The following is a 16,698-nucleotide window of genomic DNA, read 5'->3' on the forward strand; positions in this document are numbered from 1 at the left end:
CTTGAATCTAATAAAGAGATAGTGTCAAAAACTCTCTTTTCTTGAAATGCATTGCATCATCTGCGGCAGCTGGACTTGTTCAGGGATTTATTTCTTAGATATCTCGAGGGGGAAGATTTTTATTTCTTTTGACTTTTTTATCCATTATATAGATATAGTATACAGTATAGAGAGTATGGAGCCCAAATGTGACACTCAGTTATCATTTGAGAAACTGATGAGTCAATTAATAGCCCAATGGTGTGCAACACAACAAAATTTACAAAGTAAACAAGCACTAGGCACAACACGGAACTGAGACCCATCAAATACTGTAGATAAATCCATCAAGAAATCAAGTGAGAAAACCAACACTACATCCACTGAAAAATCAATTAAGCAATCAACAAGTGGATCAACAGATGAAAGAATATGCAAATGGATCATCACAAATAATAAATTAATTAAAACGTAGACATTGTATGTTGTATTTTCAATCTGTTAATTTTCTGTTTTTAATAAATTGATATTTTTTGATGATCAAATTGCATATTCTTAAATCTGTTTATCCACAGCTGATTTCTTGATTTGATTTCTCAATTTTCAGCTCAAATTCTTTAAAATAAGCAACTACATAATGACCTCAACTCGTAGTTAAACGTGTAAACGTGCACAGCATGTGTTGGACATTAAAGAAGCAATGACATTGAAAGTTTAGTGATATTATTTAGTTTTTCAGCTGCAGGCTGTTAATAAATGCTACCCCAGTTGGCATATCACAGTTACAAATAACACCAAGCAGCTGGGTTCATCCCCTGGTGTTGCCTGCCAGGCAGATAGGCAAAGCTTGATGTCCCCAGGGAGGAAAAAGAGATAAGAATCTGCGCTTGAAGGGAGGCAGCAGAAGGCAGCACACGGCGCCCGAGAGCACTGGGCTCAAAACCTTTACACCTGCTTCCTCCGAGCAGCGCATGTCACCAGGCAGCCTGAGTGGCAGCTGATAAAGTGGCCCAAAAAAACTCATTAGTAACTAATAAAAATGTCTGAATGTCATATGACACTATGGCTCAGAATTGCCTTGACTTTCCTGAGCCATTGTTGCAATTAAACCATGGTTGTCTATTACATATCTATTACAAATAAATGCTGTTCTTTTGAACTTTCTGTGCATCAAAGAATCCTGAAAAAAACATGTATCAGCTTTCCACAAAAATATTAAGCAGCACCACTGTTTTCAACATTGATAGTATTAAGAAATGTTTCCTTGAATACTAAATCAGCATATTAGAATGATTTCTGAAGGATCATGTGACACTGAAGACTGGAGTAATGATGCTGAAAATTCAGGTTTGCCTTCACATGAATCAATTACATTTTAAAATATATTAAAATAGAACACAGTTATTTTAAATTGCAATAATATTCCACAATATTACAGTTTTTACAGTATTTTTGATTAAATAAATGCAGTCCTGGTGAGCATCAGATACTTCTTTCAAAAATCGTACTGACCCTAAACTTTGGAATGGTAGTATATAATACAATTTAAATGTAACAAATAATATATATATATATATATATATATATATATATATATATATATATATATATATATATATATATATATATTACTAACAACTCTAATTTATATGTATTAAGGTTTTCAGGAATATGTCAGATATTCAAAATCTTAAAACCTTTGTATGAGATTTCAAAACTTCTGCTTTTTTTTAAAAAAAGACACTTTTTATATTTTATCTAATGTAGTGACATTCAAACATGAAGTGTGGCTTCAATATCCAAATATTTTGATGCCACTGAATACTCATGCTATCTGAGTAGCTGTAAAACACAGAACTAAACAAGAACGAGCTATTTTGAGACATGGGATAAAGGAAGAGAGAGAAAGGAAACATTAGATTCAAGGACGGTGCATTTATAGTTTGGACGGATGGCAAAACCTCTTAAATGCCCCTGAAAGATAAAAGGTAAAGGAGAAAAAAAACGTAATGATATCAGTCAGGAGCTCTGGCAGGTTGATATAAGATCAGGTGTCAGCTTTCTTTGGAGCCACAGCAGGATCTTCCCCCGCCGCGCTGCTCTGAACAGACCGTGACTGAGGGACGGATGACTCCGGCTGTCTCTGTGATTGAATCGACTAATGCTACCTGGAGCACAACGCAAGATCCCATAAAATGACTTGATGAGCACAATTTTCTTTCCTGAATCCTGTGCTGACGTATTTACTGTTGAAATGGGAAGATGGGACTTAAAGCAACCATGAAATCAAAATGGCTATTTTTTTATGGAATATTCCAGTTTATTTATTATAAATTATTTACCCGTGCACATCATTATTTTTTCTAATTCATGTGCCCTCATAATCTTTAATCAAAATAACTTCCCCTCCCTCTTGCAACAACATCTCGGCTGTGTCCAAAAACGCATACTCTCTTGAGTAGGTGGACTACTTATTTTAAATAAGTAATTACTTCACGATCGCTAAAAAATTATGTTGTATATAATATTAATGCGTGTAAGTAATCCAGATGTACTAGATTAGCCATGTTGTCATTATCATGTGACCTACCAGTGTCGCCTCACTGCTATTCACAAATCCTCTCCCATTGCCTCATGGGATAATAAAGTGTCCATTATGCACACTTCAGAATTTCGCCAGAAGTAGAAGGTCATCCGGGTACTTATCTTTTATGAGTAGGCTACTGTGAATTCGGACATACTTCTCTTGTCACATACTGTTTTTTGCCTACTATATAGTAGGGAAGTATGCAATTTCAGATCCAGCCCTCATCTCTTCTCTGATGGATGTGTTTACTGGCGCGAGGGCGGGACAACCTGTCACTCACATGACATCACAGCAATAGACAACAATCCAAACAATTCCTGATGGACAAAATCAAGTCCCACCCTACATTTTTTTCTAGTTTAAGAAGCTTCTTCACTCTAATGTTCTTCACAATAGAGAAAGAAATGTCTATCACAACTTCCGTTTCATGCCGACTTTAAATTAAAAGTGCATGCAATAATCTTTTATGCAATTTTTTGTATGTAAAAGCTAATTTTATATTAAATTGTATACCTTTATCAGTCTCTCAAAATGCTTCACTGCCAGGGAATATAAATTGAACAACAATTTGCCAGACAATTTTTTTAATACAAATGTGACATGCTTTTGCATTATTAATGACAAAATGAATTATAACTGATTCCGTTGATGCTTAAACACATTTCCTCTACCTCCTCCTATATGCCTGCCACATCACACTGGCATTGGAATCACAAACCCAGTCCAAATTTCAAAGAATGAGATGTCATGTTGAAATAACATGCTGTCCGTTTCCCAGTACAGAGCATAACTAATTCATCCTGTCTGTCAGTCCAGATCTGACACGTCTCTGTGGATTGGCCATGTGTTTATGACACTGCTATTTAATGATAAACAGACCCTGTCTTTATTGTGATAGGCCACAAACTGGGCTTTTGTTGTGCTGACAGGCTCACTTATCTCTCAGTGAGTGATCAGAGGCAAGTGTAACGAGTTTCAATCTGGGATTTGCGACTATCAATACAATTCGCTCTTTATGTTGGACTAAGGCCTGTTGCAGAACGCATGCGAAAGCAACATGTAATTACCCCCATTAAGCCTGTTCACACCAAGAAAGATAATGATAACTATATTAGAGTCCACACCAATGGATAACAACATTCTGTTTATTATAAGCGCACAGCAGTTGTGTCAACTGCCACTTTAAATGCTCAAGCTCAGGATTAAAGTCAGGTGGATTCTGATTGGCTGTCAGTGTTTTTATCATTCAGTTGTAAGAAAAAAATGTTCTGAAAATGATTCCAACAATATTGTTCCTCTGCATCATTTTCAATGTAGTTGTGGTGTGGACTTCTAAAAGAATTAGAAGGATTATTAAAACGTTATAGTTCTATATCGTTCTTGGTGTGAACAGGCCTTTAGCAACTCAGAAAATTAATAAACACACACACAAAAAAAAGAATCCATAAAAATAAGGCCTAATGTATTATGGATTGTGGAGCCCCTAAATGGACATGGTGATGAAAAAAAGAAAGAAAATGAGTTGGGAGGAAAAAATTTTATTTCAATGCTTTTGCGTTCTCTCGCAAAGGTTTTGCGTTCCCCCGAGAAACTTGTGCAGGCAAAGTTTCTCAGGGGAAGGCAAAACAATTGCTTTTTTTTTTTTCACCTCATATTTTCATCCATTACCATGTCCCTTTAGGGGCTCTGTAGTACGTGTACTGTACTGGAGGATTAGGGTTAAAAGAAATGGCTGTATACTTAATACAGAAAATGAACACAAAAAATGAAGTCTAATACAACTTCAAAAACAAATCAGCCAAGTAACAAAATGAACACTGCAATAGTTGTCACGAACTGCTCCGAGACACAAAGGTTGAGATCCAATTGCAGCTTTATTTGAAGCGTAATCCAGAATCGTAATCAGCACAAGCAGGGGTCAAACACAGGAAGGCAGTCCAAACAAACAAATTTTCTGATGTTAGCAAGCCTTGCAAATCATTTTCAAAGCGATCATCTGGAAATGATAAAGGTTAGTGTGGTGGTCAGCAAAGGGTAAGATGTGGCTAGGCAGAACAGGTTGATGAAAAAAAAAATGCAGAGAGAACTTTTCAGTGCTAGATGGATGACAGAAGGAGAAGGAGGTGACATGCCACCTCCTTCTCCTTCTGTCATCCATCTAGCACTGAAAAGTTTTTTTTTTTTTTTTGTCTTAACCTCAAGGCAATAAATCAAAGAATTAACTTTGTGCAAGTATAACTATGTGCGGTGTGGGAATAACTGCTGATCTGTCACAGGAGCTCAATGACAAGAGTGACTTTGTGGGAGGTAAAGGAAGGACACAAAATATTGCAGCAGAACAGTCTGGGATTTTGTGTCAGGCTCTCACACAAATCTCCTGAATGGCCTCCACAAATGTGTAGAAGGGGAGCTGGAGGGGGGTTGTGAAAAAAAAAAAAAAAAAAACCCAGCTGAAAATACCTAATATCTCTCCATGGACACGCCACAGCCTTGTTCGGTTATCTCTCTCTATTCAACCATGCATTATTTTTGGAGAAAATTTCAAATTAAGTTAGACCTTGTGCCAGAACTGCAGTCAACGGCATTGAAAATACCTTTTGATTTTTAGGTGACCTCATCTCCCAATTGATTTTCCTTGATGCTTTTAATGTATTGTTAGCTTTCAAAAAACGTCCCCATGGTTACACTTTATTGTAATGGTCCACTTTAGACATAAATAACTTAGCAACTACATTCTGTGTTGTTCAATTCAGTGGTTGCTCAGCAATTTGATTATGAATTATTTCGCGGGGGTGGTACACTTCGGGTTTAAGGGGTTAATGCATTCTTGTAAAAGTATTAAAATCATACTGACCCCAAACTTTTGCCGTAATGTGCGTGGGAAGAGGCGAATCATATAGAACAGTGAAATTGCTCACAGTAACCATCTTGCTTACACACTCAGCTTGCATCTCACAGGAGATGGATCACATGAGCTCCACTGACTTCACCACAGAAAATTGCTGCTCATTTGCATAAAGTAACATTTTTCTGAACTTTGTTGTGTCGTTGAACATGATCACAGGCGCTGTCGCTCATGTCCTTAGAAATAAACTCTTGTTGCAAAATAAACATAGCTGCAAATCCCTATCTTCCCTATATTTCCATTGAAGCAGTTTCTTAGCAGTGTCACATAGGTCATTTTCCTACTCTTAGGCTCATTAGACCAGACTGGACGAAACCACCTCCTATGTACAAGACAGTGTACAATCTCCACGGTCACTGTGCAATCTGTCATTTAGCTGGCTAGCGGTTAGTCTTTGCCCAATCCATCAGGGAATGTGTGCACTCCAATGTCAGCTGGACTCTGAAAAACGAGACTCGCTGCTCACAGGGTTGTTTATGCGGCGCTGGAATCATCGGTCTTGTGTGCCGTAGCTGGCTTTTGTTAGCCTTAAACTGTTTATGCTCGCATTGACATGCTGTATTAGTCATTTGAAACGTCTGAAAGAAGGTGCTGAGAGAACAGAGACCTAAAAAGAATTCATGGCAGAGACATGAACATATTCCACATTCGCATTTGATGGAATGATAATAAGCCTTAGACATGTGGGCAAAAAATAAATGTTAACTTTGTGCTGATGGATTTTATGGGATTCAAGTGTGAAGGCTTAATACAAGTTAATGGTATAACTGAGGTAATGGTAATGGATTTTTGGGAAGGGGAAAGATAAAGGTCAAAGGAATAGTTTGTGCTCACCTCGTAGGCAGCGCTCAAATCTCATTGGTGTTTGTGTACATTCAAATAGATGTAACAAGACACGCTTTCACATCAGGTTTCATATTAATGACAGCCTTTAACACAGCAAATAACATCTTTTTTGTTCCAGATCAGAAAATGACATGAGGCTGAGTAACTTCTAACCGTTTTTTGATCCATCAATAGGTTAAGAGTTCAGCAAGACTAACCCAAAATCTACAAGTTAACTGGGTTTGTATTCTGCTAAAAAAAAACTTTTTAGATAAGAAAACATCTGATAAATTCAGTTTTGACATTGCAACTGGTCTTGTATGTAATTGCTGCCCTCAAGTGGCCATTTTGTGTAATGACTTAAAAAAAAACATAGTAACCTTCAGCCTGCAAGTCAAAAAAGGACAGATTTCATACATTCCCACAATCCTTCCTTGCAATTTGAACCTGTTATTAGTTCAGTCTGACTGAACTTGAGCTCTTCTGACTCAAATGGCAAGGCTTTTCAAAATAAGCAGTTGTTACTAGTTTGGCTGCTAGTTCTGTCAATAACGAGAGACGTGTCTCACATCGTGATGGGGCGGAGAGGAACAGAATCTGACAAAGTTCCAAGGACAGGACGAGATCAAGAGACACAGATGAGTCATATCTGCCTTGAGGGAGCGCTGAGCTCCTTCCTGTTCCTGTTCCCCCATCTTACTGGAATCAACTCCCTCCATCAGTCCTGAGGGGGGAGAACCTCCTGAGACAGACTATCACTTCCCCCTTTCTGCTGGAATAAGTTCTCTATTAAATACATTACTTTTTTTTAAGACACTATTGCTCATTTGCAAACCTCATATGGTTAAAAAATGACTTTTAATAACACTTAAGGAGTTAATAGCCCTGCAATGGAGTAAGGAAACTGGGATAGGCTCCACCCCTATGACCCTAGAATAAGGTTGTATAAGGAATAGAGAGAATAAGGAGATCTGTTTTGCTGTTGAACAGCATAAATTGTCTTTAAAGTCAAATTTCCATTTGCTTATAATAAGTATTCTTTGCAAAGACACACAACAAATCCTATTAGAATAATTACAGAACATTTTACAATAGAAACCTGATTGTGACATCTTGTAGTAATCATTCAGTCATCAGTAATACAGCTTTACACTCAATTATATAGGCTACCTATACCATTTTGTATCTGTATTTTCATTAGATATAAGACTTGCTGTCATTTTCATTCAAACCACTGATTGCCTGCAGCCACTTTGTTCAACAGTAAATTTGGAAAGGTTTGCAATAATTCCAACTAATTCACTAGCAGAAATCCTGCTTGACTTAAGCCATAATTAACGTTGACAGCAATTATGCATGTGTCAGATGTTTTAACACTTCACAAGAAATTTTGCAGATTAACCAGTTTTGCTCTACCACCCACAAGAATTTCAAACTGCATTACCTGTTTTGACTTTTCTACACACTATAGCAATGCATGACATATGGAATCCACTATCACCTTAAAGTACTAAATAAATAAATTATTAAAACAGGTAATAAAAATAACTTTAAAGAAACAGTCACATAACATAGAGGCGCAATTACGAGAAATAGAGTTGCAATTTAAAGATACAAAATTGCAATTGCAAGATGTAAAATCAGTCATATTACAAAATACACAGTCACATTAAGATATTTAAAGTTATATTGTAAGAAATAAAATCACTATGAAGATAAATAAAGTTCAATTGTGACATATAAAGTCACAATTACTCTCAGATCATGATTAGATATCACTGTAGAAATAATGTGAGTCTTATTGAATGTTCTCATGGTTTAATCAAAATGAATTGGATTGGACTTAATACTTTATATCTCATTGGTAGTACATGAATTGCATTACATTTACATTTAATACTTGTACTTTTAAGAACAGTGGTTTGAAAAGAGCCAGCGTCAGTTTAATAAGCTGCTTTATTTGAGGGTTTGAGCATATGACAAAAACAAAAGGTGGTAACAAAATCTTGAAGCCAGCCTTTAAGCAACAACAAAATAATTCAATTTCTTTTTGTGACACTTTTTTTTTTAATATATATTATTTACAACGTACAATAAACTAATACTTATAAAAGACAATTTTTACCAGGCATTTGCTGTAATATACAGTATATTTTTTAACCTGAGAAATGTATCCAAATATACTCTTAATCTACACTATTATATTAAAACGTTTCTAATGCTTTTCAACATAACTAGCATAAGAAAAGTTAGTGCATACTGAGAAACTGCTGGTATCCATGACATTGAAGGTAACTCAGCTGCAGAGCCAGAGACGGGTTAGCAGAATCTGCATAAGTTTCCATGTGGTTCTGATGACAGGTGACCCTTGTCCCATGTTGATATCCAGGTCCTCCACTGTAGCAATCACTGCTTGGGTCCTCCCAGTGGTGACCAAAGTGTCCCTGACTGTTGGTTGCGCAGTGGTTGTAGTGTTGAGATGGTGTCGAGTTTGATGAGTCCTGACACATCTCTGTAGAGACTGTGAGCTCCGGCTGATGGGGAATGTAGTTATCCATCGGTTCCTGGAAAGTTCCGGTCTTCCTAGACAGGGAACTGTTCTCTTCTGGCTGCCGGTAGCACTCCATATGGGTACACGGAGGTGCGTGTGGTTCTGTGGCTGAATGTGTCCTCAGATACAAAGACAAAGTTGAAATGTGGTGGATGGCACGGCGGAGGGTGGAGATCTTGGACAGGCGCTTTCCACTAAGATCATGTTTAAGGACAGTGCGCAATGCATTGAAGGCCTGGTTGTAGTCCAGGATGCGCTTCCGTTCTCGGACGTTGGCAGCGACTCTCCGTGCTTTGGACCGCTTGGGCCGAGTACGGCTCTTAACTGCTTTGACGTCCTCCGTGTCACTTGGGCCGGATGACATTGAGCGCTCTGAACAAAGCTTTCCGGGGCTTTCGTCTTCACAGTCGTCATCCTGACCAAAAGGACAATCTTCCATCTCATCCTCTGAAACTTCAGATTCTGTACTGGTGCTGCCCAAACTCATTGTTGTTGACTTCCGTCTACTTCAAAACACAAATCTTGGCTTTGGTATGAGAGATGAGATGTGAACTACAAACAGTTCTTTTTGCAAAACATCCACATGTTGAAATCTTCTCCTCACCTACAGTTCAGATCTGTCAGTCTCAGAGAGGGTGAGAGGTGTTTTTAAACGCAATCTGTAGATGTGTCACGTGAGCAAAGGTGTATTCTGTGTTTACAAGTGCCCTCCAGGCAAGCGTACACATCAGTCAACAGGCTTTGACACACCTCCTCAACACACAGGATCTGATCTTTCCAACTGTACCATGCCGAAAATGAGGAATGACAATTGCAGAGTTGACAGATGCACGTAACTGTGGTGTGTGAAAATGAGGCGCTTTATATTTGTTTTTGACGCTTTGACAGTTAAGTATTGATATTGCAGACATGATTCTTCCTTGTAAATATTATGGAATCACAGTTCATTCATTATTGTAAAAATACAATAACATCTCTCAGAGGGATACACTCTAAAAAATAAAGGTTCTTTATTGGCATATAGTTCCCTGAGGAAACTTCAACATCCGTATAAGCTTTCCATTGCACAAAAGGTTATTTATATATATGTATAAAAAAGGTTCTTCACACGAAGACAAATTATGTTTCTTTTCAAATGGTTCTTTTCAAAAGATCCCAAAATGGTTCTTCTATGGCATCCCTGTGAAAACCTCCTTTTGGAACCTTAATTTTTATTATCCATTAATAAAAAATGAATGAATGACACTGGGGTGTGCAAATTAAGACAAAATATTTGGGAGAACTACATCTTTAGGAAAAAGGGTTCTAAAAAGAACAAGATGGAGTTTTTTCAGTTTGCAACTAGTTACCATTTAAAAGTTAAAATCTTGAGAGTGTGTTGACAGTTTGTGTGGTTGAGCTCGAGAAAACCAGTCAAAAGCTATTTTGAAAGAATTTTTTGACAGTTTTACAGATTTTAAAAACAAAAGGGTGGGAATAAAGAACCCTAATCCCCAACACAAAGAACCATTTCAGCATAAAAGGGTTCTTCAACAGAATGTTTGTTCTAAATAGAACTACAATTACAACAAGTAAAGAACCTCTCTACATAAGACTGTAACTACGAAAGTGCTGAGAATTCCCAATTCTGAACCATTCAAACATTGATCATTCATAATGCATAAATGACAACAGAGTAAAAGAATTTCATTGCTAGTTTTCCTTCACCTTTATCCAGATAGATTGTCTAAGCCGTGTCCTGGGTGTTGAGTGAAAAATGGGAACATTTATGACAAATTACAGCTTTATCAGATAAGCCTCTTTTACCAATTTGCCTTTACACCTCTTCTCTGCCAGAGGGATGGAAAAACACTTATCATGTGTCACATAAACTCTATATCTCTGTATGGTCACAATTAGCTGTTGTGTATTAAGCGATTACTGGCCTTCCTGGGCTGCAACGAGGGACAGTGTAATTTGGTTGTCTGCAAAGTCATAAATCTAATGTGCGCTTCCTACGGGCAAGAACAGACAGTAGCCACCTCACTTCAAAGCTGGGGAAAAGGAACACAGATAATTTACAATTATTACCTGTGATGACTGTGAGTTAAGGGCTTTGGTGCTGTTGCCTTTTTATTCTCACTCACAAACAGCTTATCCCCTACTTGAACTCTCAGGTTTGTTCTGTTTGCACTGAAAGTGGATAATATTGTGAAATTTTAATTAACTGACCTCCTTCTATCAATCAGTATTTTGAGCCATCCATTTTAAAACCATCCAACTTTTTGATCCCTACCAAATTTTGTCTATTTAGATGCATTGACATTTTAATTTACAGTCCCACTCAGTGAGGAATATTGCACAAATCAATCCACAGGTTCGATGATAATTAACTAGTACAAAGCCACAATCAACTGAGGAAGCCACTAGACAGACCGGTCATAATGGCAAAAGCGTTCCATCTTCTCATGGGCTGTGCCTATTTTACAGGTAACAAGCCTCCAGTCAAACCAGTGGCTCAAGAATGCCATCTAACAGCTAAGATCATATCAGCAGTGGGTGGTGGTGCAATAACCTTTAAACAAGAAATAAGGCACCATTTCGGACATTGCTTCCTTCCTGGCCAGCTTTTACTGCCTAGTTATGACTTCAGCTATCTAGGTTTATGAGTTTGACTGTCATTTTACAAACAATACAATAGATTAGCTCATATTATACCAAAACTACTGTGATAAAGTCATTTTCCAACCAAGTTTTTTATGTAGCACAATATAAGCAGAACAATTACCTGAACCAAGTCTATTCAAACATTCATCAAGACCAATCTTATTGCACCTTAATCTGCATTGTTAAACTGTAAAAAAAAAAAAAAAAAATAGACAAAAAGCACCTGAAGTTATACAAACACTTAGTTGCTGAGAGGGGTTAGTCATTTAACTACTGTATAACTGTAAAACTACTGTTTTTGGCCGATAGATGTGTTGACTTGATGCCCCTCATGGGCGTGGGGTGTTTTCCAGATATGCAGTGAAAGGCAAATCGGTTTTGTTAGTGGAAAATATAGTTGCTTAAGTAGGAATTACAACATCCTCTTCCTTTTCTTGTTGTGCAATTATAATCCAAAATGCAGGCTTGTTTAAACACAGGGCTCTGTATTGTGTCATACTGCATTTGCTCTATAATTTGAAATTAGTTGTAAAATGCCACAACCTTTGCATGCTAATTATAGGCTGCTTTGGGATTTTACACTCGAACAGGAATAAAATCAATGAGAATTTAGGGTGTTGGACAGCTCTGTTGACCTGGTAAACATAATAACACTTCTGGGTAAAAACACCAAGGTTAGTAGGCCTAAAGACAAAAACAGGACTACCACAGCCAGACAGAGGGAGCGTGGGAATGTCAGTGTAATTGTTTTTGCCGCTTTTTCTCAGTGGTTATGAGAGAAAAAATTAGGGGTCATGAACACAGAAAGGAGAGACTGATGTATTTGGTAATTAAGGGGTTTGTTTGCAAGGTTTGGGAACTAAAACACTTAAAATAACCTGATTTTTTTGCAGGTAATACTAAAAATAACAAACACAGACCTTTTACCTAGATCTAAAATTCTTATTGAATTTAAAAAGTTACATTTCATCAATGTCCACTTTTTCTCCCGATATCTAAACTGTCAGCCAAAAAGTCATTTATAAATGGTACCTGCTGATGGTCGAGTCAAAGGTTAAAGAGCACCCTTGAGCTGGACACTTAACCTGAACTGCCCCTCAAAACAATAAGAATGGATTCCCAGCTCATCAAATCCATTATTAGCAAAGCAGGTTGGGCAATATTCAGAACTGAATTAAGAAAGCCTTTTAAATTGCAATTTAAATTGATTTTGAAATAAATTAGCAAACAGGACACAGAATATAACTTAAACATAAGGAAGTACAATATATTAACTGTAATAACTATAAAAGCAAAGTCTGAATGCTGGCATGACAGAAAAAAAAGCCCTGATATTTAAAGGTTTAAAGACTTTGTCCAGAAAGACGAATGGATGGACAGATAGATAAATACGTTTTAGCCATGATCCGTATGGAATGATTTCCTTTAAACCTAAATTTCCTTTAATCCTAAAACTCAACACAATGCAATGCGAAATTCAAAATACGAGTGAAACACCTGTGAAAAATCAGTACATTCATATTAATTGCCCTTTTTTTAAGAGTGGGGTGTTCGATTCAACTCAAGCAAAAAATAAATAAATAAAATAAATACACTCAAATTAAAAAAGGAGACTGTAGTGAAGCAGTATTTGCACCAGTTCACAAAATAAATGTGTGTTTCATTTTCTCTACGACCTTGAATTTATATTTAGATAGTTGTTCCACTCCATGACTCTGACTCTCTGCACTCCACAACCAGCAGTGTGTGATTCATTTGTAATGGAAACATTTTGCACACTTAAATCACCTACTGCCCCAGACTAACTGATGTAGTCCAACACATAAACACTGGTGATTTACAAGAATTGTTGGCAGATTAATTGTCTTGTACTGAACTTCAAGCATACTCTTAAAACCCATCCCCATAGGTTTTTTTTTTTTTTTTTTGACGAATGGTTAGACACTAGTAATTATCAGTCGCCATGTATAAATCAAGGTTCTTTTAGATAGCCGTGCACTTGCTGGGAGAACTAGAGATAGCTCGGCCATAACTGTGAATTGTCTAAAGATTTGTAAATCTTAAGTCTGAAGTTAGATAATGAGAAGCTGCTTTCTGGCAGTTATTAGAAGTCAGTGACACAGTTATTTGGATACATGGTTTTAAAGGGGTGGTGAGGCTTGAGAAGTATGCAGGGAAATTAGAGGTCCACGTGGAAAACATGAATTTGTTACAACATTCTTTGGAAAAATGTTTTAGCTGTATGTCACTGTAGGCTACCGGCCACTAATGCTTTAATGAAAGTGCTAGTATTTGTGCTATTCTATTTTTAAATTTGTTCATACCTTTCACAACCAGTGTTGATAATATACACTGTTAAAGAAAAAAACATGAAAACATTTTGTTAACTGACATACAAATAAAAACTATAACTGGGAAAAACTGAAGCTAAGCTAAAATACATTTCATGACTCCATGAAGGTATTATACAAATTTAACAGTAAAGCAGCTTTAACCCTCAGGTGCTCTTCGGTCACTTTTGACCAGAAAATTTTTTGTTTTGAGTTTTTTTTTAAAATCACAGCTTCATCGGAATGGTGCGAACTTGGTGACTTTTATGGCATTTGGAATGTGAACACAAAAAAAATTGAGGGCATGATTCGAGCAGGCTAAGTGGTTGTAAAAAGAAATGACCGACCATAGGAAATGAATGGGAAATCGACAAAAACACAAAAATTCTCTACAAATCGGCCGCGATGCAGAAAAAAAGTAATCAGCAATGAAGGGGTGAAACTCTAAAACATCAATAGTGCAAAACAGACCCACCCACTCACACACAAACACACACATACACAATTATAAACAAAAATGAACTGGTAGGGCTATTACCATACAGCATAATTGAGTCAGAAGACTGAAATAAGAGGTTGAAATGAGATCAGATCTAGATGGATTAAGCTGTGATAAAGCATTCCTGTTTATTTTTGTGAATTCTTTATTGAATTTTAATGTTACATGTAACAAAATGCTTTCTCTGTATTCAGGTTTGACTGTAGTAATAATAATGCAAAAACGTGTACACAAAAAAAAATATTTTTTTTTTCTTTTTTATAAACCTTGACAAAAAGTATTATTTGAGAATTTCTTTAAAAAAAAAAAATACATTCAAATCCACATCTTAAAATAAGTAATTTTGTCCAAAAACTACTAGAGAATTCACAAGCCTCTCCATAGAGAGCTATACAGGCATCTAGTGGTAACACCATGAAATTACATGTTTTATTTTATATTCTCTCAACAGATGGCGCTAATCTGACTTTAAACATTGGATTTTAAAGGAGAACTCCAGTCAATTTTAACTGAGCTAATTTTTTTGTAAATTTGGAGTGCTGTCAGTACAGAGAACAATGACAAAAATCGGTGTTGCCTACACCATGTTATCCTCTTTTTAAAATCTGAACCCTGTTGACTTCAATGGGGCAAGTTTTAAATAGTGTTGTTTTTGGTGGCCTGTTTTAATTTTAGTTTTAGTCTAGTCTTTGTGTCAAGCTGTCGTTTTAGCTTTTATTAGTTTTAGTCACGTTCATACTCTTTTTAGTCTAGTCAAGTTTTAGTCGACGAAAACTGATGATATTTTAGTCTAGTTTTAGTCAACGAAAACTGATGACATTTTAGTCTAGTTTTAGTCGACGAAAACTGATGACATTTTAGTCTAGTTTTAGTCAATGAAAATTGTATTTTAGTCTCTTTTTAGTAATGCAATTCTATTTAACCCAGTCAATATAGAATTTCAAATTAGTTACCTATGATCACGCGCGTGAACTCGACAATCGACTACTGTGGACTTTGACCGAAAACATTTTTATTCATATCTTTCACATCTACTGCAGTCAGATTCACCCGTGTTCACTCTGAAGGAATCACTCACATTGGCTGTGCACAGTAATGACACATCAAGGATGTTAAGAGGCTAAAAGCAGGTTTAAAACTTGCCCCATTGAAGTCAACAGGGTTCAGATTTTAAAAAGAGGATAACATGGTGTAGGCAACACCGATTTTTGTCATTGTTCTCTGTACTGACAGCACTCCAAATTTACAAAAAAATGAGCTCAATGTTAAAATTGACCGGAGTTCTCCTTTAAAGGCCTAGTCTCTATATCAATCTGAAATTAAATACTGCATTAAAGGGTTAGTTCACCCAAAAATTCTGTCAGTAATTACTCACCCTCATGTTGTTCCAACCCTGTAAGACTTTCGCTCATCTTCGGAACACAAATTAAGATATTGTTGATGAAATCTGAGAGCTGTCTCACTACTTCATAGGCTGCTATAGGTAATTGATATCTGCCGGCCCAGAAAAGTTAGTAAAGACATCGTTAAAATAGTCCAAGTGACTACAGTGGCTCAACCTTAAGTTTATCAAGCGACGAGAATACTTTTTGTGCGAAAAAAAAAAAAAAGACTTTATTCAACTATTCATTTTTTTCCGTGTGGGCCTCTGACAGTCTACTAATACTCTAATGAGAGTTATTTGACATGTAGTTGCAAAAGTAAAACCAAATACTACAACTAAGATAACTAAAAATATGATAAGAGTCAAAATCTGCTAGGGGTTATAATGAAACAACAGTTTTAAAAAGTGTTTTTTTAACTGAAAAATAAAATAAAATTCTAAACTATAATAACCCTGCCCACAACTAACTGCAAGTCTATCTGGAGGACCAGGGCTTGAAACAAATGCATTTACAACATTTCATCCGCTCCTATGCATTCCTGAAGCTTTAAGAAACATCACAATCGTTCTTTTACATTACAGTACATTAATTTCAGGGGGTTCCCAAACTATATACTACAATCGCTGCAGGCGCATGTAACAGTGGAAATGTCTGGGACCTCCTTGGCCCTTCATTGAAGCCCTTGTAAAAGAGTACAACAGTACATTGTTGACACATGCCTCTTGATCTGCACTCACCCTTGTAAGTTGGCATGGTTGCCTGAGGTTTGATGAGGTTGTGTTAAAGATGGGTGTTGTGTCTTGTCAGGGGAGGATGGGCTGATCTCTTTTCGTTCCCTGACTCACCATCCACAGCACTGGCTGCTTGTGCTCCATCTACAGATGTAAAAGTAAGAGGCGGCCCAGAAAAAATGAATCACTCCCAGACGGAGTTAGAAAAAGGAACCAATCTGAACTAAATAAACAAGCTTTCATTCAGTCTTCTACCAAGA

At 36.8% G+C, this 16,698-nt stretch overlaps 1 protein-coding gene across 1 annotated transcript; it reads right to left on the reverse strand.

The window, feature by feature from the left end:
* Positions 1 to 8,371: 8,371 nt before the first annotated feature.
* LOC311091524 (class A basic helix-loop-helix protein 9) lies at positions 8,372 to 9,837 on the reverse strand. Its single transcript, XM_084127483.1, has one exon. The coding sequence runs from the start codon at positions 9,332 to 9,334 to the stop codon at positions 8,546 to 8,548; it is 789 nt and encodes a 262-aa protein (XP_083983609.1). The 5' UTR covers positions 9,335 to 9,837; the 3' UTR covers positions 8,372 to 8,545.
* Between the last annotated feature and the right edge of the window lie 6,861 nt (positions 9,838 to 16,698).

This window comes from Abramis brama (assembly GCF_963993115.1).
Source record: "Abramis brama genome assembly, chromosome: 10".
In the NCBI taxonomy this organism is placed as follows: domain Eukaryota; kingdom Metazoa; phylum Chordata; class Actinopteri; order Cypriniformes; family Leuciscidae; genus Abramis; species Abramis brama.